This window comes from Notamacropus eugenii, chromosome 3 (genome assembly GCF_028372415.1).
Source record: "Notamacropus eugenii isolate mMacEug1 chromosome 3, mMacEug1.pri_v2, whole genome shotgun sequence".
Lineage (NCBI taxonomy): Eukaryota > Metazoa > Chordata > Mammalia > Diprotodontia > Macropodidae > Notamacropus > Notamacropus eugenii.
In genome coordinates, this window is record NC_092874.1 from 483075260 (window position 1) to 483093163 (window position 17904).

Here is a 17904-nt window from a genome sequence, read left to right on the forward strand (position 1 = left end):
TGAGCCTCTTCACAACCATCAGTGGGGCTGGAGGAGCTCTGTGGAAACTTCTGTCACCTATTATAAAGCAAGGGATGACTCATGGTGGTCATGTTATTAAATTGTAATGAAGTGCTGCCCTGCTCACTAATGAGGTTACCAAATAGACTCTAGCGTCCAGGGTCTGAGCTGTGGCCACTTAGGGAAGACTTGCTTCACCAAGGCCAATGGTGGCCTGAGCTGGGATGATGTAGTTTCACAGAGGCTGCATCAAATGGGCTGGAAGAATTGGGATCCTGGCCATGGGAGGGTTGGGATTCCTGCAGAAATGCAGTCCTCAGAGGGAAGTTGGGACTGGGAGGGAAGAAAACAAAATAAACAGCCAGAAAGACAACAAAGAATGACCCTCCAACCTCCAGTGGGGCCTCCTTGGGCTGCTGCAGGACTTGGAGAATGCAGAGCCAGGCTATGGGCTGGGGGAAGGGCTTCCCCAGAGCAAAAAAGAAAGATCACCCTAGCCTCTTCTGCCTCACCCTCCCCCAACGAAAAAAAAAGAGGGAAGAAGAAAGAAAGAAAGAAAATAGAAAGGAAAAGAGAAAAGAACTAACAAGCTTTGAGAGGTGCTGGGATCAAAGAGGCCACTTCATATTGATTTATTTTGATACAGATTTATTCTTTACTTGTTGGCACATGTCAGCTAGGCCAGTAAAACTGAACCCCAGCTGTTTTTCTTTTTCCCCCTTAGTCAATGGGGAGGAGAGAGGGGAAAAAATAAGTGATTATTCATTGAAAAGAAGTTTAATAAAAGAAAATAAGCCCCCTAAGTTGGGATATACCATGACTGGTCCAGGCTGGAGTTCTTCCCCCAAAGCCTATGGAGTCAACAGAAGTTGAGGGGCTCTCCAAATTTCCCAGAATTTTAGGTTGGGAAGGACCTTAATGTCTACCTAGTCCAATGTCTATCCAATACTTTCTTCTCCATCGTACTTGACTAGGAGTGCAATGTTCATTAGATAGCTCTAACGACAGTAAATCCTCTCCATCCCATGGTAGCCGGAGCCACTTTTAGACATCTCCAATTAGCAGGATTTTTCCTCCTACCTCAAGCCTAACTTTGCAGTTGCTCCTAATTCTGTCCTCTGGGGCCAAACTGAAAGAATGTGATCCTTTTTCTACAAGACAGCCTTCCAACCCTGAGGACAACATGCCTTATCCTTTTCTTCTACATGGCAAACACTCCAGTTCCTCCAGTTGAGTCTTGGAAGACATAGTTCCAAGATGCCTCATCATCTTGACCATCCCTCCCTGTATACTGCCCAGTCCAACAATGCCTCTCTCACAATATGGTAGATGGAACCACACTCAAGGTACAGTACTGTGGACCCACATCTCCTCAGCATTGGAACTAGGCAACAAGGCTAAATTACAAGCAGCATGATGTGTGCCTGCTCTGGAATGCCGTCAATCATCTTTTACAAGAAGGTCAAATGGGTCATTTTAAATAGACAATGTCTCATAGTTTAATTCTAATTTTAACAAAGTGCCAGGCTTGACCCATGAAATACCAGAAAAAGATGCCATTTCTAATAACACTGATGAATGGGATCCCAAGTGTTACTGATTCTATAGGCCTCAGGGTCTGTAGATGGAGTCACAGACAGAATGAACATAGAGCATAACTCCACTGGGTTACATTTGGCTGTGGTCTTCATAGTTATCAAGAAGGAGGAAGAAGGAGGGAAGAAAGGAGAAAGAAGGGGAGGGATGGGAAAGAAAAAAAGAGGAAAAGTATAAAGATGTCCAGCCTTGGAGTCAAGAAGAGCTAGCTTCAGATCCTTCCTTGGTCATCTATGTGCTCTTTGACTCTGAGCAAGGCACTTAACCTAATAATGGCCTCAAGAAACTCTCCAAGACTGAGTCACAGAGGAGTAGATACTCTGCATTCATGGAGGGTGTTTACACACTAGGGATCCCATACAATGATCCAATCACAGATCCAGACCACACATCCTATCAACATACTACCCCACCCCTCAAAACCAAATGCATGTGTGTATACCTTAAATGCACATGTGTGAACATGTACACACACACACACACACACACGTGATGCTTCTACAACCAAAGAATGCCTTCCTTAAAAAATGCAAATGAAACACAAACATGTCGGGTCAGCAGCAGTAGTGCAGCCTCTAGCCCAGAGGTGCCCAGGACACTCACAGGTAACGTTATTTCCCAAAGGGGGCTGGGCCAGGATGGGTTAAAGCTGGGATAGAAACCCAAGAGGTCTCAACTCTAGGCCCCTTAACTCCTTACTCTCCTTGTACAACACAGACAATGTTCATTCACAGCAATCTCTGAGACATGGGCATGACTGAGATATGGACAAGTTATTGCTTTGGCACAAGCATCTGAGTCCAGTCTAGCAGGAGCTGGTGGCTTCAGAGTCCAATGGAAGGCCACGGTGAACGCTGGCACCAAAGGGATTTCTGAGTGCACTAAATTCATTCATCCTGGGGCAAGATAAGGATCCATCCCATGACATCATCGATTGTGTCAATGCTTTTGGGATGAAGGAGTCTCCTTCTGGGACCAATGAGCCCCAAAAGGCTTGAGACCCTTTTAACTGACTGGGAAGCAATATATTTTCTACTTCAGTTTTACAAGATTCTTGACAAAGAGTTTTTTTTTCTTTTTTCAAACCCTGAGAGCCATTCATTTATTTAAGGAACATTTATTGAATACCTACTAGGTGCCAGGCATCACAAGAGGCACGGGGACTACCTAGACAAAAATGAAAATGGTCCAGGCCTCATAATCTGGATACCACTGAAGGCCTCATGGCAGGTAATTTCTTAACTTGCAAAAGAAGTTCTAAATCCTGCCTTTATGTTTTTTATTTAAGCCAGCCTTCTGCAAAAAGCCTTCCCAGGTCTTTCCCTACTGCTGGTGCATTTCCTACAAGACAATATTTCATCTGTTCTCTTTCCCTGTTGTGTGTCTCCCTATTAGGACGCAAACTCCTTCAGTGGAGGGGCTTTTTTGCTTGCCTTGGCAACCCTGTTACTTAGCACAATGCCTGGCACTTTGTAAATGTTTAATAAATGTTTTTTTGTATTAATTGATTGGTGACTGCTTATATTGTAAATCCAAATGTAAGGACTGTATGAATTCATATATTTTACTGCTAGTTATAACTACAAAGCCAAAACAACCCCTGGGCATGAAATACCATCCATGGTGAAATAGAGGACAGTCCTGGAGTTAAGAAGATCTGAGTTCACATCCACCCTCCAACACTTACTAGCTGAGACCCTGGATAAGCCACTTAAGTTCTGTCTGCCTCAGTTTCCTCCCCTGTAAAATGGGCACAAAAATAGCACTTAGCTCCCAGGGCTGTTCTGGGGATCAAATGAAATCATGGTAAATGTAAAGGTGTAAAAGGCTTTGCAAAATGGAACGTCCTCCACAGATGCTAACAATGATTAAGAGGATTATTATGAAATGTGGGTTGGGTTAAATTAAATATAGGGTGAACCAATGACACCTACTTACTTTCCTTGTGAGAGGGAGGAGGGAAATGAGTATTTATAGACCTTGAACAGCTCCCTGCATCTTTCCAGGATCCAGGTGCCTCACCTGTAAAATGAGGAGGATAGCCTTGGGGGCCCCTTCCCCGGTCTGGCTCTATGATCCTATGAACAGAGCTTTGTTCTCCTGGGAAAAGGAAGGTCAGAGAGGACCTTGGCTTATTCTCCCCCCTGGGAAATGCCTTATCTTTGTTTCCATGAAAACATGAGCATTATTCCCTCCATAGAGGAAGGGCTTGTGGTTGTGAATGAAGTGACTGAATGCCGTGTCATTTTTTTTTCATCAATGACTATTGAAAGCCATTCTGGAGTGGTATATTCACTGGTTTTTGTTTTGTTTTATTTTGGGGGGAGTCACTTGGAATTTTTATGGCATTCCATTTTTCTTACATACAGATTTAAAAAAAAATAAAACTCACAGCCATAAATTTCAGTATTCTTTGAAACAACGCTTAACATGAGTGGATGCATTGTGCTTAAAAAAAAAGTTTGTTCCAGCTGAGTAGCTCTGAGCCCCCACAACAGGTTTGCCGGCAGCCACTATAGAGAGGGTTCCCTTCTGGTTCAATGCCTGTGAATGCCTCAGTCAATATCTACTCACCAGACTAATACCACTGACGAGGGCACAAAGAACCTAGGCCCTTCCTCTGAGGAGCTTCCTGGCAGCCCTGTGAATGTGCCCAGGAATTTGAGTGGGCTTTTTGGAAGCTTGATGACAGAATTCGATATTTCAATCAGTCATGACTGAAATTCCTAGCCATGTGATAGGACACATACAAAAATAATAGCTAGAAGGTCAATCAGCAAAATCAGATAAGGCTAAGCCAGCCTGGAAGTAACGTGCAGGTTGGCAGTGTTGGGAGGGCATAACATTGTATGTGGTGGAGAGTTTCTGCCCATTGTCTACTTATAATTAGATATAGCAAACTTATGTGATCAATATCATCTGAAAGCATGTAAAGTCTTTAAAACATCTTGGCAGAATGATTAAATAGCAAGCTAATCTGGGAGTCAAGACCTTCAGGTACTGGCTCAGACACATATTGATCCCCCTAGGTAAGTCGCTTCACCTCAGGCATCCTTGAGACTGGGAGTTACAGACAAGCTGCTATTGTGCATTAGTGGAGACCTTCAACTCTGAAATTTCCCAACAGAGATTTTTTAAAAGTCATCATTCTGGTCCAAAAGAAAATCAATAGGAATTCTGACAGGTAGGCAGGCATGCAGCACAGCATGTACAAGAGCATGGTGGTGGGAGATCGAATCCTGGTATGAGAAACAGCTAGCAGATCAGTTGGATTGTAATTGTGGAGGAGGGACCCATGTTATAGGGAGCAATTAAATGACAGGTAAAAAGACTGTCACTCAGGGAGACTCAAAATTGACCCAGGGCAATGCAGTAGGCTGTGATATTGTGGATTTGGAACTGGTAAAGAGTGAGATCACCTTCTCTCTACTTTCTTTTTTATACCTCTACATGCCCATTCTGTCTCCTCCATTAGAATGTAAGGTCCTTGACAGTAAGGACTATTTCAGCATTGTTTTTGTTCATTTGTTGTATCCCCAGTGGTTATAAAAGTTTGTTCATTGAATGGGTTTCAGTCTCAGCTCAACCATTTAGGAATTAATTGACATTTGAATGGTCATTTCTCCCATCTGGGCCCACTTCCACCTCCAAAAGGAGGTGATGCTATTTGCCAGACTCAATTCCCTGAAAAGGAAAGCATTTCATAAAGCCCTTACAAAATAGCATCATGGTGGCTGCCACCACTAGTGGGCAGATACCGCCAAGACTGAAGATTGTTAAAAATTGAATGGAGGATTATCTCACCCAGTTGACAGAACTGACTAGAAAGGGAAAGGCAAGGAGCAAAATGGGGTTCTAATCCCATGAGAGAATCCCCTTCCCTTTTTAGATAAGGGGCACCGCCATCGTTCCAGGCATCCAGTGGAATTCCCAAGGGAGGAGAACTCTGACACTGCTCACCTTTACCCCAAATACTTCGTCAATCCCCAATCTTGCTAATTCCTCCTTCAAACATGTCTGCTATATACCCCCTTCTCTTTATACTCAGGCCCTCATCAGCTCTTGTTGGAACTGTTGACATGGTATTTTGACTTCTAATCTCTCTCCTCTCTACTCCATCTTTCGCAAAGCTGCCAAATTGATTTTCCTAGAGTATAGACTGCTCCTCGTGCTTCCTTAAGAAACTTCAGTGCCTTCCAATTGTCTATTGGATCAATAAAGCTTTCTTCTTTTGGCATTCAAATTTAAATTTCCAACCTCATTATACATTATCTCCCTACTTGAGTTCTATATTCCAGCCAAATAGTATTTTTCCTATTCCTCACACATGATGCTTCATCTCCTGTCTCCATGCCTTTGCCAGTGCTGTTCTCCCCACTCCATCCCTGTGATATTCTCCTTTCTCTTCTCAGAATCCTAGGGATTCCTTCAAAGTTCAGGTTAAACTCAACTTACTTCATGAAGACTAAGGAAAAAGCTGGAGCAATACTGAGGTAATAAATACTATAGACTAGCTGGTCAAAAGAGAGAAGGAGATGAGGAGTTTGGGGCCGAGGCCACCAGACTTGTGTGCAGGTTCCCTGCAGGCATGATGTGGAACTTCAATTACCCAGCCAGCCTTCTGCTGAAAGCACAGCACATAAGGAACTCTTTGGCCTCCCTTAATGATAATTTCATCCTTAGAATGGCGGACAAAGAATTGCTACTTTGGGTCCAGTTTTGACTATCAAAGTAAAACTGGCTCCATAAGGGAAATTCGAAGCACAAAAAGTCCATTTTAAAATGTATAAGACTGAGGGTGAGGAACCTCAAGCAGAGCCTAGGATGCACACAAGGCTATGGGAGCCCAGTGTCCAACAGAGCAGAGAAAGGGCAGGTCTGGGACAGGTAGGTAACATCTCAGTGCAGGGGGTTCTGAACCAGGGTCTATGAACTGGGGATTTTCAAATATTTTTCAATATTTTTGTAATTGCCATTTTTATTATATTTCAGTAGAGTTGTTTTCATTTTATAAGCATTTATTAAGTATCTATGATGTACCAGATATTGTACTAAACACTTTACAGATATTATTTCACTTTGTCCTTATAACAACCTGTGAGGTAGGTGCAGTTTTTATCCTTATTTTACAGCTGGGGAAACAGAGGCAGACAGTGGTGGGGTGACTTGTCCAGAGACACACAGCCAGGAAGCATCTGAGGCTGGATTTTCATTCTGGTCTTCCTGGTCCCAGGCACAACATTCTATTCACTTCCTCACCTAGCAAGTCCTAACCTTTTGCAATCCTATACATCTTATACTATTCATTTAAAATCATGATTCTGAGAAGGGGTCCATACATCTTACCAGAGTGCTGGCCAAGGGGACCAAGACACAAAACACATGAAAAACCTTTGTCCAAGTGGCATGCAATTCTCCTGGGAGAAGTAAAGCTCTATTGCCTCCAGAATGGATTCTGAAGACACCAGCATCCACAATTCGAATGGCGAACTATAAGGGCAGTTATTCAGGGGGATGATGTAGGTACACAGTGGGTCTATCAGTCAGCCTCAGCTTTGGGATGGAGCCAGTGCAGGTAACGAAGGTGAACCCTCCAACCTAGTGTGGTTGGCCCCACCAGAACAGCATATGAAGGGCCAGAACTCAGACTGGTGGGGAAAGCCAAGAGCATGAAGGAGAGCCGGGAGGATTTGTTTGAGGCTGTAACAGGCAAAGAGGCAGATGAAAGCAGGGATGGGGCTTGTGAACACATGAATGATGGGCAGCCATATCTGCCGACCTCCGTTGTTTTACTTGTTTTCACTGCTAGGAAAGATGATCTTTGGACTGAAAAGGATGTATCTGGAGCATCCCAGGCAGCCTTCAGCCTATCTTTCTAGGCTTATTATACATTAATCCCCCTTGGACACTGTGGCCCCAGTCAAAGCCACCAGCTCCTTGTGCCTCATACACAAGATTCTGCCCCCCTCTTCCCAGCCACCCCCAGTCTGCCATGCCCTCCATCCTCCTGATCCCTGCATCTCAGAATGCCTGTATCTTTGTTCTTCTCTCACAAAGCTCCATCCTCTGCACTGACCTCCCCCGTGCCTGGTACATCTCACTCCTTGCCTTTACCCCTGTCCTTCAAGCTTTTCCTGATTCCTCATCCATACATACACTCTATGCTAGTGCTCGCCCCCACACACACCTCTTTGTGTTGAATGGCATTGTGTTTGTTTGTATTTAGTCACTTTCCATCCATACAGCACTTGGCTCCCTCACTGCAATGTAGCAACAGCCAGCATTTATATAGCTCCTTACAGAGAGCAAAGCGCTTTACTGGCATCTCATTTAATCCTCACCCCAGCCCTGGGAGGCAGGTGCTTTTATTACTCCCATTCTACAGATAAGGAAACTAAGGGAGACAGAGGGAAAGTGACTTGCCCAAGGTCACTCAGCCATTAAGTGTCTCAGGCTGAATTTGAACTCAAGTCTTGCCAACTCTGGATCTGGGGCTCCTCCTACCACATCACCTAGCTGCTCATTGGCAGAAGGAACCATTTCATTCCTTGTACTTGGATCCCATATGCAAGAGCTGACTTACAAATACTTGCTAATTGAGTGATTACATTCACTTCTGCATTCAGTTCTGACTACCAGATTTTAGGAATATCATTGATTGAAATGGAAAACCCAAAGAGGAGGCTGACTAAACTGGCCACATTCTCAGATTCATGCCACAAGGATTGGCTGGATGGTCTGGGGGGGTGCTGAGCCTGAAGAGGGAACACTAAAAAGGGGAAAGAGTGTCTACCTTCCACTTTCCGAAAGGTTGTCCTGGAGATGAGTGATTATCATGGTTGTGTTCGGCCCAGGGGGCAGAACCTGGAGCCAGCAGGAGGGGAAGGTGTTCCTAAGGAGCAGATTTGCTATCCTTGATATCAGGAAAAATGTCCTAAGATTGAGAAATGCCCCAAAACTGAATTTGCCTCCCCTCCGTAGGCAATGCTGTCTGACCGACCACATGTCAGGAACGCCATGGAGGTAATTCTTGATCAGGCATAGCCTGGATTAGACGGACTCCGAGGTCCCTGCCAAATCCCAGTTCTGCATTCTCTGATCTTTTGTTTACTGTTCAGTCGAATTTGAAGGCTTAGGACTTCACGTTACTGACCTAGAGACAAAAATCCTATTTGTGCTCACATGAATAGGTTCAGTGAAAGGATGGTCTCTCCAACAGACTGGTGCCCAGCAAGCTAAGGCGAGCAGGCACGGATGCTCTTGGGGGTTGGGGGGAGGCAGACAGGGAACAGAATGAAGCACTTGCTAATTGAGAAAAATGAATTCTAGCAATCTATGAACAGAGCTAATAAAATGATACCCACTCACCCTCCAGAATGTTCTAGCCACTCATCAGCAAAGGCATTTTCTGGGAAGCCAGAAAGGTGTCTCCTTTATCTGTGACAGGCTACCTCCAAAAGACACCACACAGAGGTCATTTGGCCAAAAAGGAAAGCAAACATTTATTAAGCACCTTCTGTGTTAGCTGCTAGGAAAGCAAAGACTAAAGAGAGATACTCCCTGACACCATGGAGCTTTCATTGGATCCAGGGAGACAGTATGTGTCGGTGTGTCTACACATCTAAACTTATATGCATAGATACACATTTATATCATACAAACACTATATACACACACATATAACTTTCATGTATGTATGTATGTATATGTAGATAAATATACTCAGGTATGTTCAAAACATATAAAGGGGAAATAAGCATCTCCCCCACCCCATCCTAGTGCTGCCCCCTCCTCCCAACGGCCTTGTGGACTCTTGGCTGATTTTAAAGGAAAAACATTTGAAGTCTTTTTAAATGAAAATATCCACAGAGCTTAAAATGAAGGGAAGGGATAGTCCTGCAAAGGCTGGCTCCCATGAAAGCAATTGCCTGAGGCTGGGGAAGAACTCAACAGTTTGCAGGGTCGCAGGCAGAGAGATAGAAAGGACCCAAGTTTCTATCTGGTTCAATACCTTCCTTTCACTCTTGGACAGACTGAGACCCATAAAGGTTAAGTCCTGAGTCCTAAAGATCACAAATTGCAGTCAGCACTTGAACCCAAGGCCTTAGGCCCTAGACTTGGTACAGCCCAGAGTGGCCATACCACTCTACTTGCCAGGACTAAAGAAAAGCATTCTGAAATTATGATAAGGCCCACTATAGAAATAGGGACAGAATTGTAGGGAGCTTTGGCATGTACTTTGTTTAATCCTTTCAAAAATATTATAAGGTAGGAAGGGAAAGTGGTATCACCCTCTTTTTATGAAGAAAGAAATTGAGTCTCAAGACAACTCAATGATCACCCAACTTCACACAGCTCAGCAAGCACAGGTCTGAGTTCAAATTCAGCCTGAGGTGCTTATTAACTGTGTGACCTTGAGCAAGTCTCTCTCTTCTCAGTCTCAGACTCCTGATGGATAATGATATCACCTACCTCCCCAGAGTTATTATGAAGATAAAATGGATAATATGTGTAAAGTGTTTTGTAAAACTTCAAGCACCATCTAAAAGGGAGTATAATTATTACTAACCAAAAAGTCTAGAATCCAGGTTTTCCAACTCCTAACTGAGCGAGCTATCACCTCAGCCCTAGAGTAATAATTTAAAAAAAAAAATAAATAAAAAACCCATCTGTATTCTGAGCAGTGACAGTCACCCTTTGGCATGACCTTCACAAGGCAGGGACCTTCGAAAAGCTGGGCACTGTGCCATGTAATTTACAGATATTATCTCACTTAAACCTCATAACTCTGGGAGGCAGATCCCCATCTTAGTTGAGGAAACTGAGGCAGAAAAAAATTAAATAACTTTCCCACGGTCGTACAGCTAATAAGTATCTTAGAGGGGATTTAAACCTGGGTCTTCCTGACTCCAGTTCCATGCTCTGTCCACAACACCTACCACACTCTCCCTCTTCTGTCTTCTCTGTCTGGCAGAGGAAGTAAGTGTAGAGAATGAATGAACTCAGAAGGAAATTAGTGGCTTCTATGATGGGGGAAATATTCAGTAGAGTTCTTATGAAATAGAATAGGTAGATGGTCCCAAATGGGGAAGCACTTCCAGGATGTGCCCTGTCCACTGCCTGAAGGTCGAGATGGATGGACGCAAGTCCAGTTTAGTGCCCAGCAGGGGGAACTGTGAAAAGTGTCCTGCCCCTAGCTGGACCCAAAAAACCCTGGATTCCAGTCCCACTCCTGTCTGTCACTCTCTACGTGACCTTGAACGAATCATTTCACTTCTCTGAGACTCAGTTTTCTCGTCTATAAAGCGAGGAGCTTAGACTTGGTGCCTCAGGTCCCTTTCAGGATGTGGCACCTACGGACACAGCCCTGAGTCCGAGTCTTTCCTCTGCCTTCTGCTCCCTCGGTAACTTTGGGTAAGACGCTTCTGTTTGAGTCATCTGTAAAATAAGGGAGTTGGACTGGGCCGAATCTCCGGTCTCAGTCACGTGTCTTTGGTACTCAGATTCAGCGTGGGAGTTAATACATCATCTTCATCCCGCTTCTCTCTCGCACATTCTCCCTGCTCTGCTGGGACACCACCGAGTGAACGGTCCCTTCTCCACGGTGCTGAACTGTTCATTAGCGGCTCCACGGAAAAGATGCCGCGGCCCCAAAGGCTCGCCCCCCGCCTGAGCCCGAGCCTCTATTTAACAAACAGGTCTCCCGAACACAAATGACAGACCTCAGTACATATTTATAAGGCCTGATGCTTATCATTAGCCCGTAATTGTGGTTGTTCTAACACCTAATAAGCCGCCGTCGGAAAAACAAAGGCAGGTTAATTTGTGATTTCCTCTCCTCATTCAGAGGCAAATTAAGTGTCAAGCAGCTAATACAGAACATCTTTCATTTTATGAGGTTTTAATTTAATTCTGCACCCTGGTGTTGATGCCTTAATGCCGGGTGGTTTATCTAAGGAGAGGAGCGATTTATAAACCCCTTTCCATGGAATCCTTAATGATAGCACAGGAGAGCATAATTACAGTGAGCCCTGAGCCCTGCTGCCCTCCACTGATCTGTCAGCATTTCCATCATTCACACAAAAGATGCCTCGTCCAGGCTTGGAAGTCGGTGGTTCGAGTAAGCTCCGGGAGAAAATTGGTGGGCAAAACGCTCCCCAACCTGCAGAACTGCCCACCACATGTTCAGACTCGGGAACCCCAGGCTGAAGCCATACCCTTACAAACTTCCCAGACCTCCACTGACTTGGCTCTCACTCAGACTGAGAACGGACTTGTACGAAATACCAAAGCATCCAAGAATCCCAGGTCTGCAGGCAATCCCTCGAGTTCACCAGGCCTCATTTCTATTGCTTATTAAAGACCTAATGTTTCAGGCCAGGGTGTTGTTGGTTAGAACAATTCCCAGGCGATCTTCTGGCATGAAATCATATCCTTCTATGACAAAAGGCTGTAGACTAGCAACTGGTATCTTACTCCATGAGTGCCCATGCAGCCTCCCCAGAGGGAGTGTGTAGTAATGGAGAGGGCAGTGAACTTGGAGTCAGGAAGCCTTGAGTTCAAACCCTAACCTTCTACACATTCCTCACTTAACATCTTCTGTGCCTCTGTTTCCTCATCCGTAAAATAAAGAAGATTGAACTTGATGGCTTCTGAGGTCTCTTCTAGCTCAAGATTTAGGATTCAATGTCTAGTACAGCTCATTTCAGAATCAAAATGCCTGCACTGAACAGTGGGACCTCTGACAAGCCAAGAATAGTACTACTGAACTGAACACCTTCTTGTTTCTGATGGATTACCCATCTGTGTCTCTATATTTGCCAACTTGTCCAGATTTTCCAATAAGCTGGGGAGGAGGACACATGGCAGTGCCTCAACTGTCAGCTGAGCACATTCAGGCAGAGTAGTATAGTGACTGGTCTAAGGTCTAATGAATCACCCTCTAAATTAGGTGGTGCAGTGGATAGAGCACCAGTGCAGGAGTCAGGAGGACCTGAGTTCCAATCTCTCCTCAGACACTTGGCACTCACTAGCTGTGTGACCTTGGGCAAGTCACTTAACCCCAATTGCCTCATCCTGGGTCATCTCCAGTCATCCTGATAAATATCTGGTAACTTGATTCAGATGGCTCTGGAGGAAAACTGAGGCTGGTGACCTGCACAGCCCTCCCTCACTCAAAACAAAGTCAAGTGCAAGTCATGTCATCATTTCTCTGATGGCATCGTCTTCTTCGGCAACAAAGGGTGAACACACACAGTGAATCACCAAAAGGATCAGAGCTAGAGTCACAACACCCTTATTGTCATTCTGACACTTTTTGTTTGAGAGAGAGAAGCAAGAGAGGGGGAGGAAGGGGAAAAAAAAGAGAAGAGAGTGGGAGAGAAGAGAGAGATGGAGAGATAGATGATAAATTGATAGATATGAATGCAGATGTAGGTGTGTGTATGCATGCATGTGTGTGTGCGCATGGGGAGGGTACATGTTGTAGAGGGTAGAAGATGGAATTTGGAATCAGGAAGACGTGACTATGAATTCCACCTCTATGGCATCCTACACAAGTTGTTTCCTTTTTTCATTGGGACTCAGTTTTCTCAACTGTAAAATGAACGGGTTGAATTTGACAACCTCTCGGGTCTCATCCAGCTCTGCATCTATATTATTATGAATCAGCAACCTGGAAACAATTCAGTGTCTTAAAAGTGGCTTAGAATCCTCCCTATTGTCATCATCATTGCAACATCTCTCAAGTAAGTCCCCTCCTCTTCTCTGGCACTCCACCCCCAGGACAGAACCTCATCACCTCATGGCTGGACTATTGTAATAGCTACTGATTGGTTTTTCTTCCTCGAGTCTTCCTGATCCGGTCTATCTACCATTCAGTCACTAAAATGATTTTCCTAAAGCTCAGGTGTGACCATGACACCCATCCTCCCCCACTCAATAAACTCCAGTGGCTCCCTATCACCTTTGGGAACAAATACAAAATGCTGTTGGACATTCAAAGCCCTTCACAGCCTGGCTTCTCTTTCCTTTCCAGTCTTCTTACACCTCACTCTGCACCATGCATCCTTCAGTTCAGTGGTATTGACCTCCAGACTGTTCCATGTGCAAACACTCTATGACTCAGCTCTGAACATTTTCCTTGGCTGCCCTCCAAGCCTGGGATGCTCTCTATCCTTCGGTCAGCCTACTGACCTCTCTACCTTCCTCTGAGGCCCAATGAAAACTCCTTCTTTTACTGGAAGCTTTCCTTAACTCCTCCCCATGCTGGTGCCTACTCTGTGCCTAGCAATTTTCAGGGACTGGCCAAAGGCTGAAATGAAGCAATTCCTGCCCTCAAAGAGCTCACATTCTATTGTAGGGAAGTATAAACCCATGCAATTAGATCCAGTTCTCTGACTCCCAACCCCACCTCCTGTGTGGTCCAGGGAACCCAATGGTAGCAAACTATGGGAGAAACACCCTCTGGCCATCCTAACAGGAGCTCCCCTGCTGGGGATGAGTACCCACAAACCCACTGAGAAAAGAGTCCCATAAACCCAGCTGTAATAGAATTATCATTAGCATCTTTTAGGGACTGCACTCAGAAGAACAAAATATGAAGCTTAACTTTTCAAAAAAGCTTATTTTGTCAATGGACTCTTTTAAAAGTTTTTAAAGACTCTTTGAAGATATAGTCCAGGCCAATAAATTCTGCCAGCCAGGCAAATGGTTAGAGGTTGGAACTCTTGCTTCCCTTCAGATAGCCTTTGCTCCAAACACATATTTATGTAGCTGTCTTTAACACCAACAAGAGTCTAGGCTGCGAAGAACAAAAGATTTTTCTCCTCAATCCCCATTGCCTTGAAGTAAATAAGAAGCCATGATGTCCCAATGGGAACTACAAGAGTCTACTCTTTCCATAATCAAGTTTTTAATATTTCAATAAGATCATTAAGAAAAATCAAAGAGCTCTTCTCCCACCCAACACACTCATACGCTCAAAATCTATGTGAAAATATGTCCAAGGGCTGATTGAAGCCAGAGTTTCCACAGTCAGCATTGGTCATGCCACTGACTGAGCCCTGCTTAGATCCAGATATTTTGGTTTCTAATGAAGAGACTCACTGCCTATGTACCATGAAACACATTCTTGTCTGAACATAGAATTGTGGTCCCATCTACACTGTAAAAACTCTGTGGAATGGGATGAATGACACGTCACATTTTGGCCTTAATTTGGAATTTCCTTCTCTTTGTATAGAAGGCCTCTTTGGAGCTAAATGTATTTTTAGTTTGCTTCCGAACCCTGTAAATGCTTCCTCATGTATCAGGGGCCTTCTGGAGGATAAATCACAAATTCCTGGTCCCTCTCTATAAATACCCACTTTTCCTTAATGCTCATGGGAGCTAGCCCCACAGATTTATTACCTCCCTCCAGGCAAATTTGCTCTGAAATTACAATTCTGTAATGGGAGATGGCTCCAGAAGGGAAAAAAGGCAGTAGGTAAAATATTATATGTGTACTTGGGCATGTAGTTAGGATTGTTAATATCAATTAATTCTGTTCACAGAGGAGGACTTGTTTTAAAACAACTTCATTTTTCTTCCTCCCATATGTAATTATGCAGCTGTAACTAATAGTCAGAGAGATGTAATCTACCATCGAAATAACTGGCACAATTCTTCAAAGTATTTTGTGGGCTCCTCTCCTTTTATTGTCTCAAGATGGTGGATGTTTATTAGATATGATTCAAAACACAGATAGAGTCTTTTAGCTAATGAGTGACCCTCCTTTTCTCCTTCCTACCGAGTCCTTCCCCTTCAAACTCCCTAAAGTTGTGACAGTGTATGTTCAGGACTATCAAAGATACCATTTTATTTTGTCACCCCCCCCCCCCAAATCTTCTATTGGTCCTTAACTCGAGTAAGATAATACTTATTTTCCCCTTTATTCCTCCTTTCCTAATGTATGTTATCACCTCTATTCTTTCCTTTTATCTTTGTGTAAACCACAGGCTCTATCTCATTTGCCATTTTGTTTAGGTGACATCCCCATCAATCACACCAGCCTGGTATATGCACAATGGGGAATATGAAAATTTACCATCAAAATGTGATTACATTGCAGAGAACCCTGAGGAGAGAGCTTGCATTTACCCAAGTTTTCACAAAGGAGAATTCCAGACAAAGTCCATATTTTCTCTTGGGCTCTTTCTCCAGACTGGCTCCTTCTAAAATTTAGTATTTAGAGAATAGCAGTCTACAGGATACACGTTGGTGGAATATATAGGTACCACTTGCCAGCTACCTATTATCTCAGTCATTCCTAGGGAGACAGCAGGGCTCTCTGCTCCAGTGAACCCCCGAGCAGATAAACTCACTGCCTTTCAAAAGTAAATCTTTCCGTTCTATTAGTCCTTTGGAGCTCCCAGCATGTACCGCAGAGAACCAGGAATGTGTGTCTTGAGTCATCGGAGGTAGGAAACTCATCTCTTTAGTGTGCAAAGCAGTTACTTACACGTGCAGTGGAGGGATGGGAGACGGGTCGTAATGGTAACGTCCCTCATGATGTCTTGCATCGATCGGGACCGGAGGGTGGAATGCTGGGAAAAGATGAGGAGGGTCTGAAAAAAGAAACAAGATTTTCAAGATTGTTTAAAAGGATTCCATTTGACAAACACCCACCCCAACCCTCAAACACGCACACACACAAACATAAGCACCTACTTTTCCTTCTAAGTCTATGAAATTTTGTTCCACCCACAATATGAAATTATTGGGGTTTATGTCACATAATTTTGCTCCAAAACTTTGAAGAAACTCTTTAATGGTGACAGCAAATATGGAAAATCCTGATGGAAGAACGGCTGAACCGTTGTGCTTGGTAAAGAAAGGGAGGTAGGATGAAACAGAGAAAAACATCCTCCAGGGAAAATGCACAGGAGATCTGTGTCTTCAACATTTCAAAGTGTAAGGAGACTAAGGAGGAGAATCTGGTCCTCCCACTGAGCCCTCTCCCCACATCCCCAGAAGAGCAGTGATAGGAAGTAGTCATGAATGCAAAAGGAATGACTATGGACCTTTTAATTCACTTATTTGAGAAAAATAAAAAAAAAAACTGATTTTTTTTTTATCACCTAATGTCAAACAAGATGGGGAACATGTTCTCATATTTTTTCTGTTTAAGAGTCCTTTGATGGATCCAAGATCGCTTCACCGGATCAGATTACAACCCCTTTATACCTGCTCCGGCTTATTCAAGCCTTCCCAGAAAGCCGTGAGGAAAATCAATCACCAAGAGGCTTTCCCTGGGTTCTTGCAAAGTTTCATAGACACCAGGACAGCATTCAGGATGTCTGTCATGGCTCATTCATTTTGATGCAAAGATTAGCCCCCCCCCCCCATTATTTCTGGTCAGAAGTCCCAGCTATTGCTTTTCTATATAGATATTATCCAATGCCCTCCTCCAAAGTCATCTGGCTTAAAGTCATTTTAGGAACAACTCTTCAGGAACTCCCTTTGATTAATGGGTCAAAATAACAAAAATGACCAACCACATTTTGTCTGAGACCCAAAACCTTATGATACAATTCAGTCATCTATGTTGGTCTTGGATGATTCTAGGCATTTCCTCAAATCAAAACCACTCTCCCAGTAAAGATGCTTGCTACCACTCAGGCCCTCAGGCAAGAATTCCAGGTCCTAAAGGCAATTTCCAAAGAGGAACCTCTGTCTCCAGAACTGATGACTTTGAAAGAAGTTAATATTCATCTGATTAAGCTATAGGTTCATTTTAAACGACAAACATAGTTGATAGTCAGACTTCATACAGAAATCCAAAGCGCAACAAGTCAAAGTAGTCTTTAGCGAAGAGGGGAGGGCAGGGAGACATGGTGTTAAGAGTGTGAGTCTTACTATCAGAAGACATGGGTTCAAATTCTAGTTCTTAATTTGATGGGATGTGACACCTTTCTGGTCAAGACTACTCATTAGCTGTGTGACCTCAGGCAAATTCCATAATCTCCAGAGGTCTATTTCTCCATTAGTAAAATTAAGGGAGGGGGATCAGTTCCATCCAATGTCCCTCCCAGTGCTACATCCTATAAACTCTCAATTTGGAACCAGAGAATTCATTTTCAATCTTGGCTCAGCTACAGTCTCTGTGACCTTGGGCAAAAGACCTAATTTCTTGGGGACTCAGTTTCCTCATCTGAAAAATGAGGAATTTGTAGCTAATCACTAAGAAATCTTTCAAGTAGAAATTGATGACCATATAAATCTGGAAAGAAGAATGAGTAAAACATTAAGTGCAATGTAAAAAAACTG

The 17904-nt window shown here is 43.8% G+C and overlaps 1 protein-coding gene across 2 annotated transcripts in view; it reads right to left on the minus strand.

Annotated features, from left to right (window-relative positions):
* The window catches only part of GLI3 (GLI family zinc finger 3), a 286311-nt gene that overhangs the window by 93847 nt on the left and 174560 nt on the right, over window positions 1-17904 (minus strand). For both annotated transcript variants that reach the window (XM_072599114.1, XM_072599115.1), the window contains one exon: window positions 16097-16202. In XM_072599114.1, the coding sequence (XP_072455215.1) occupies window positions 16097-16202 (106 nt within the window). The remainder of the gene's footprint in view (window positions 1-16096; window positions 16203-17904) is intronic.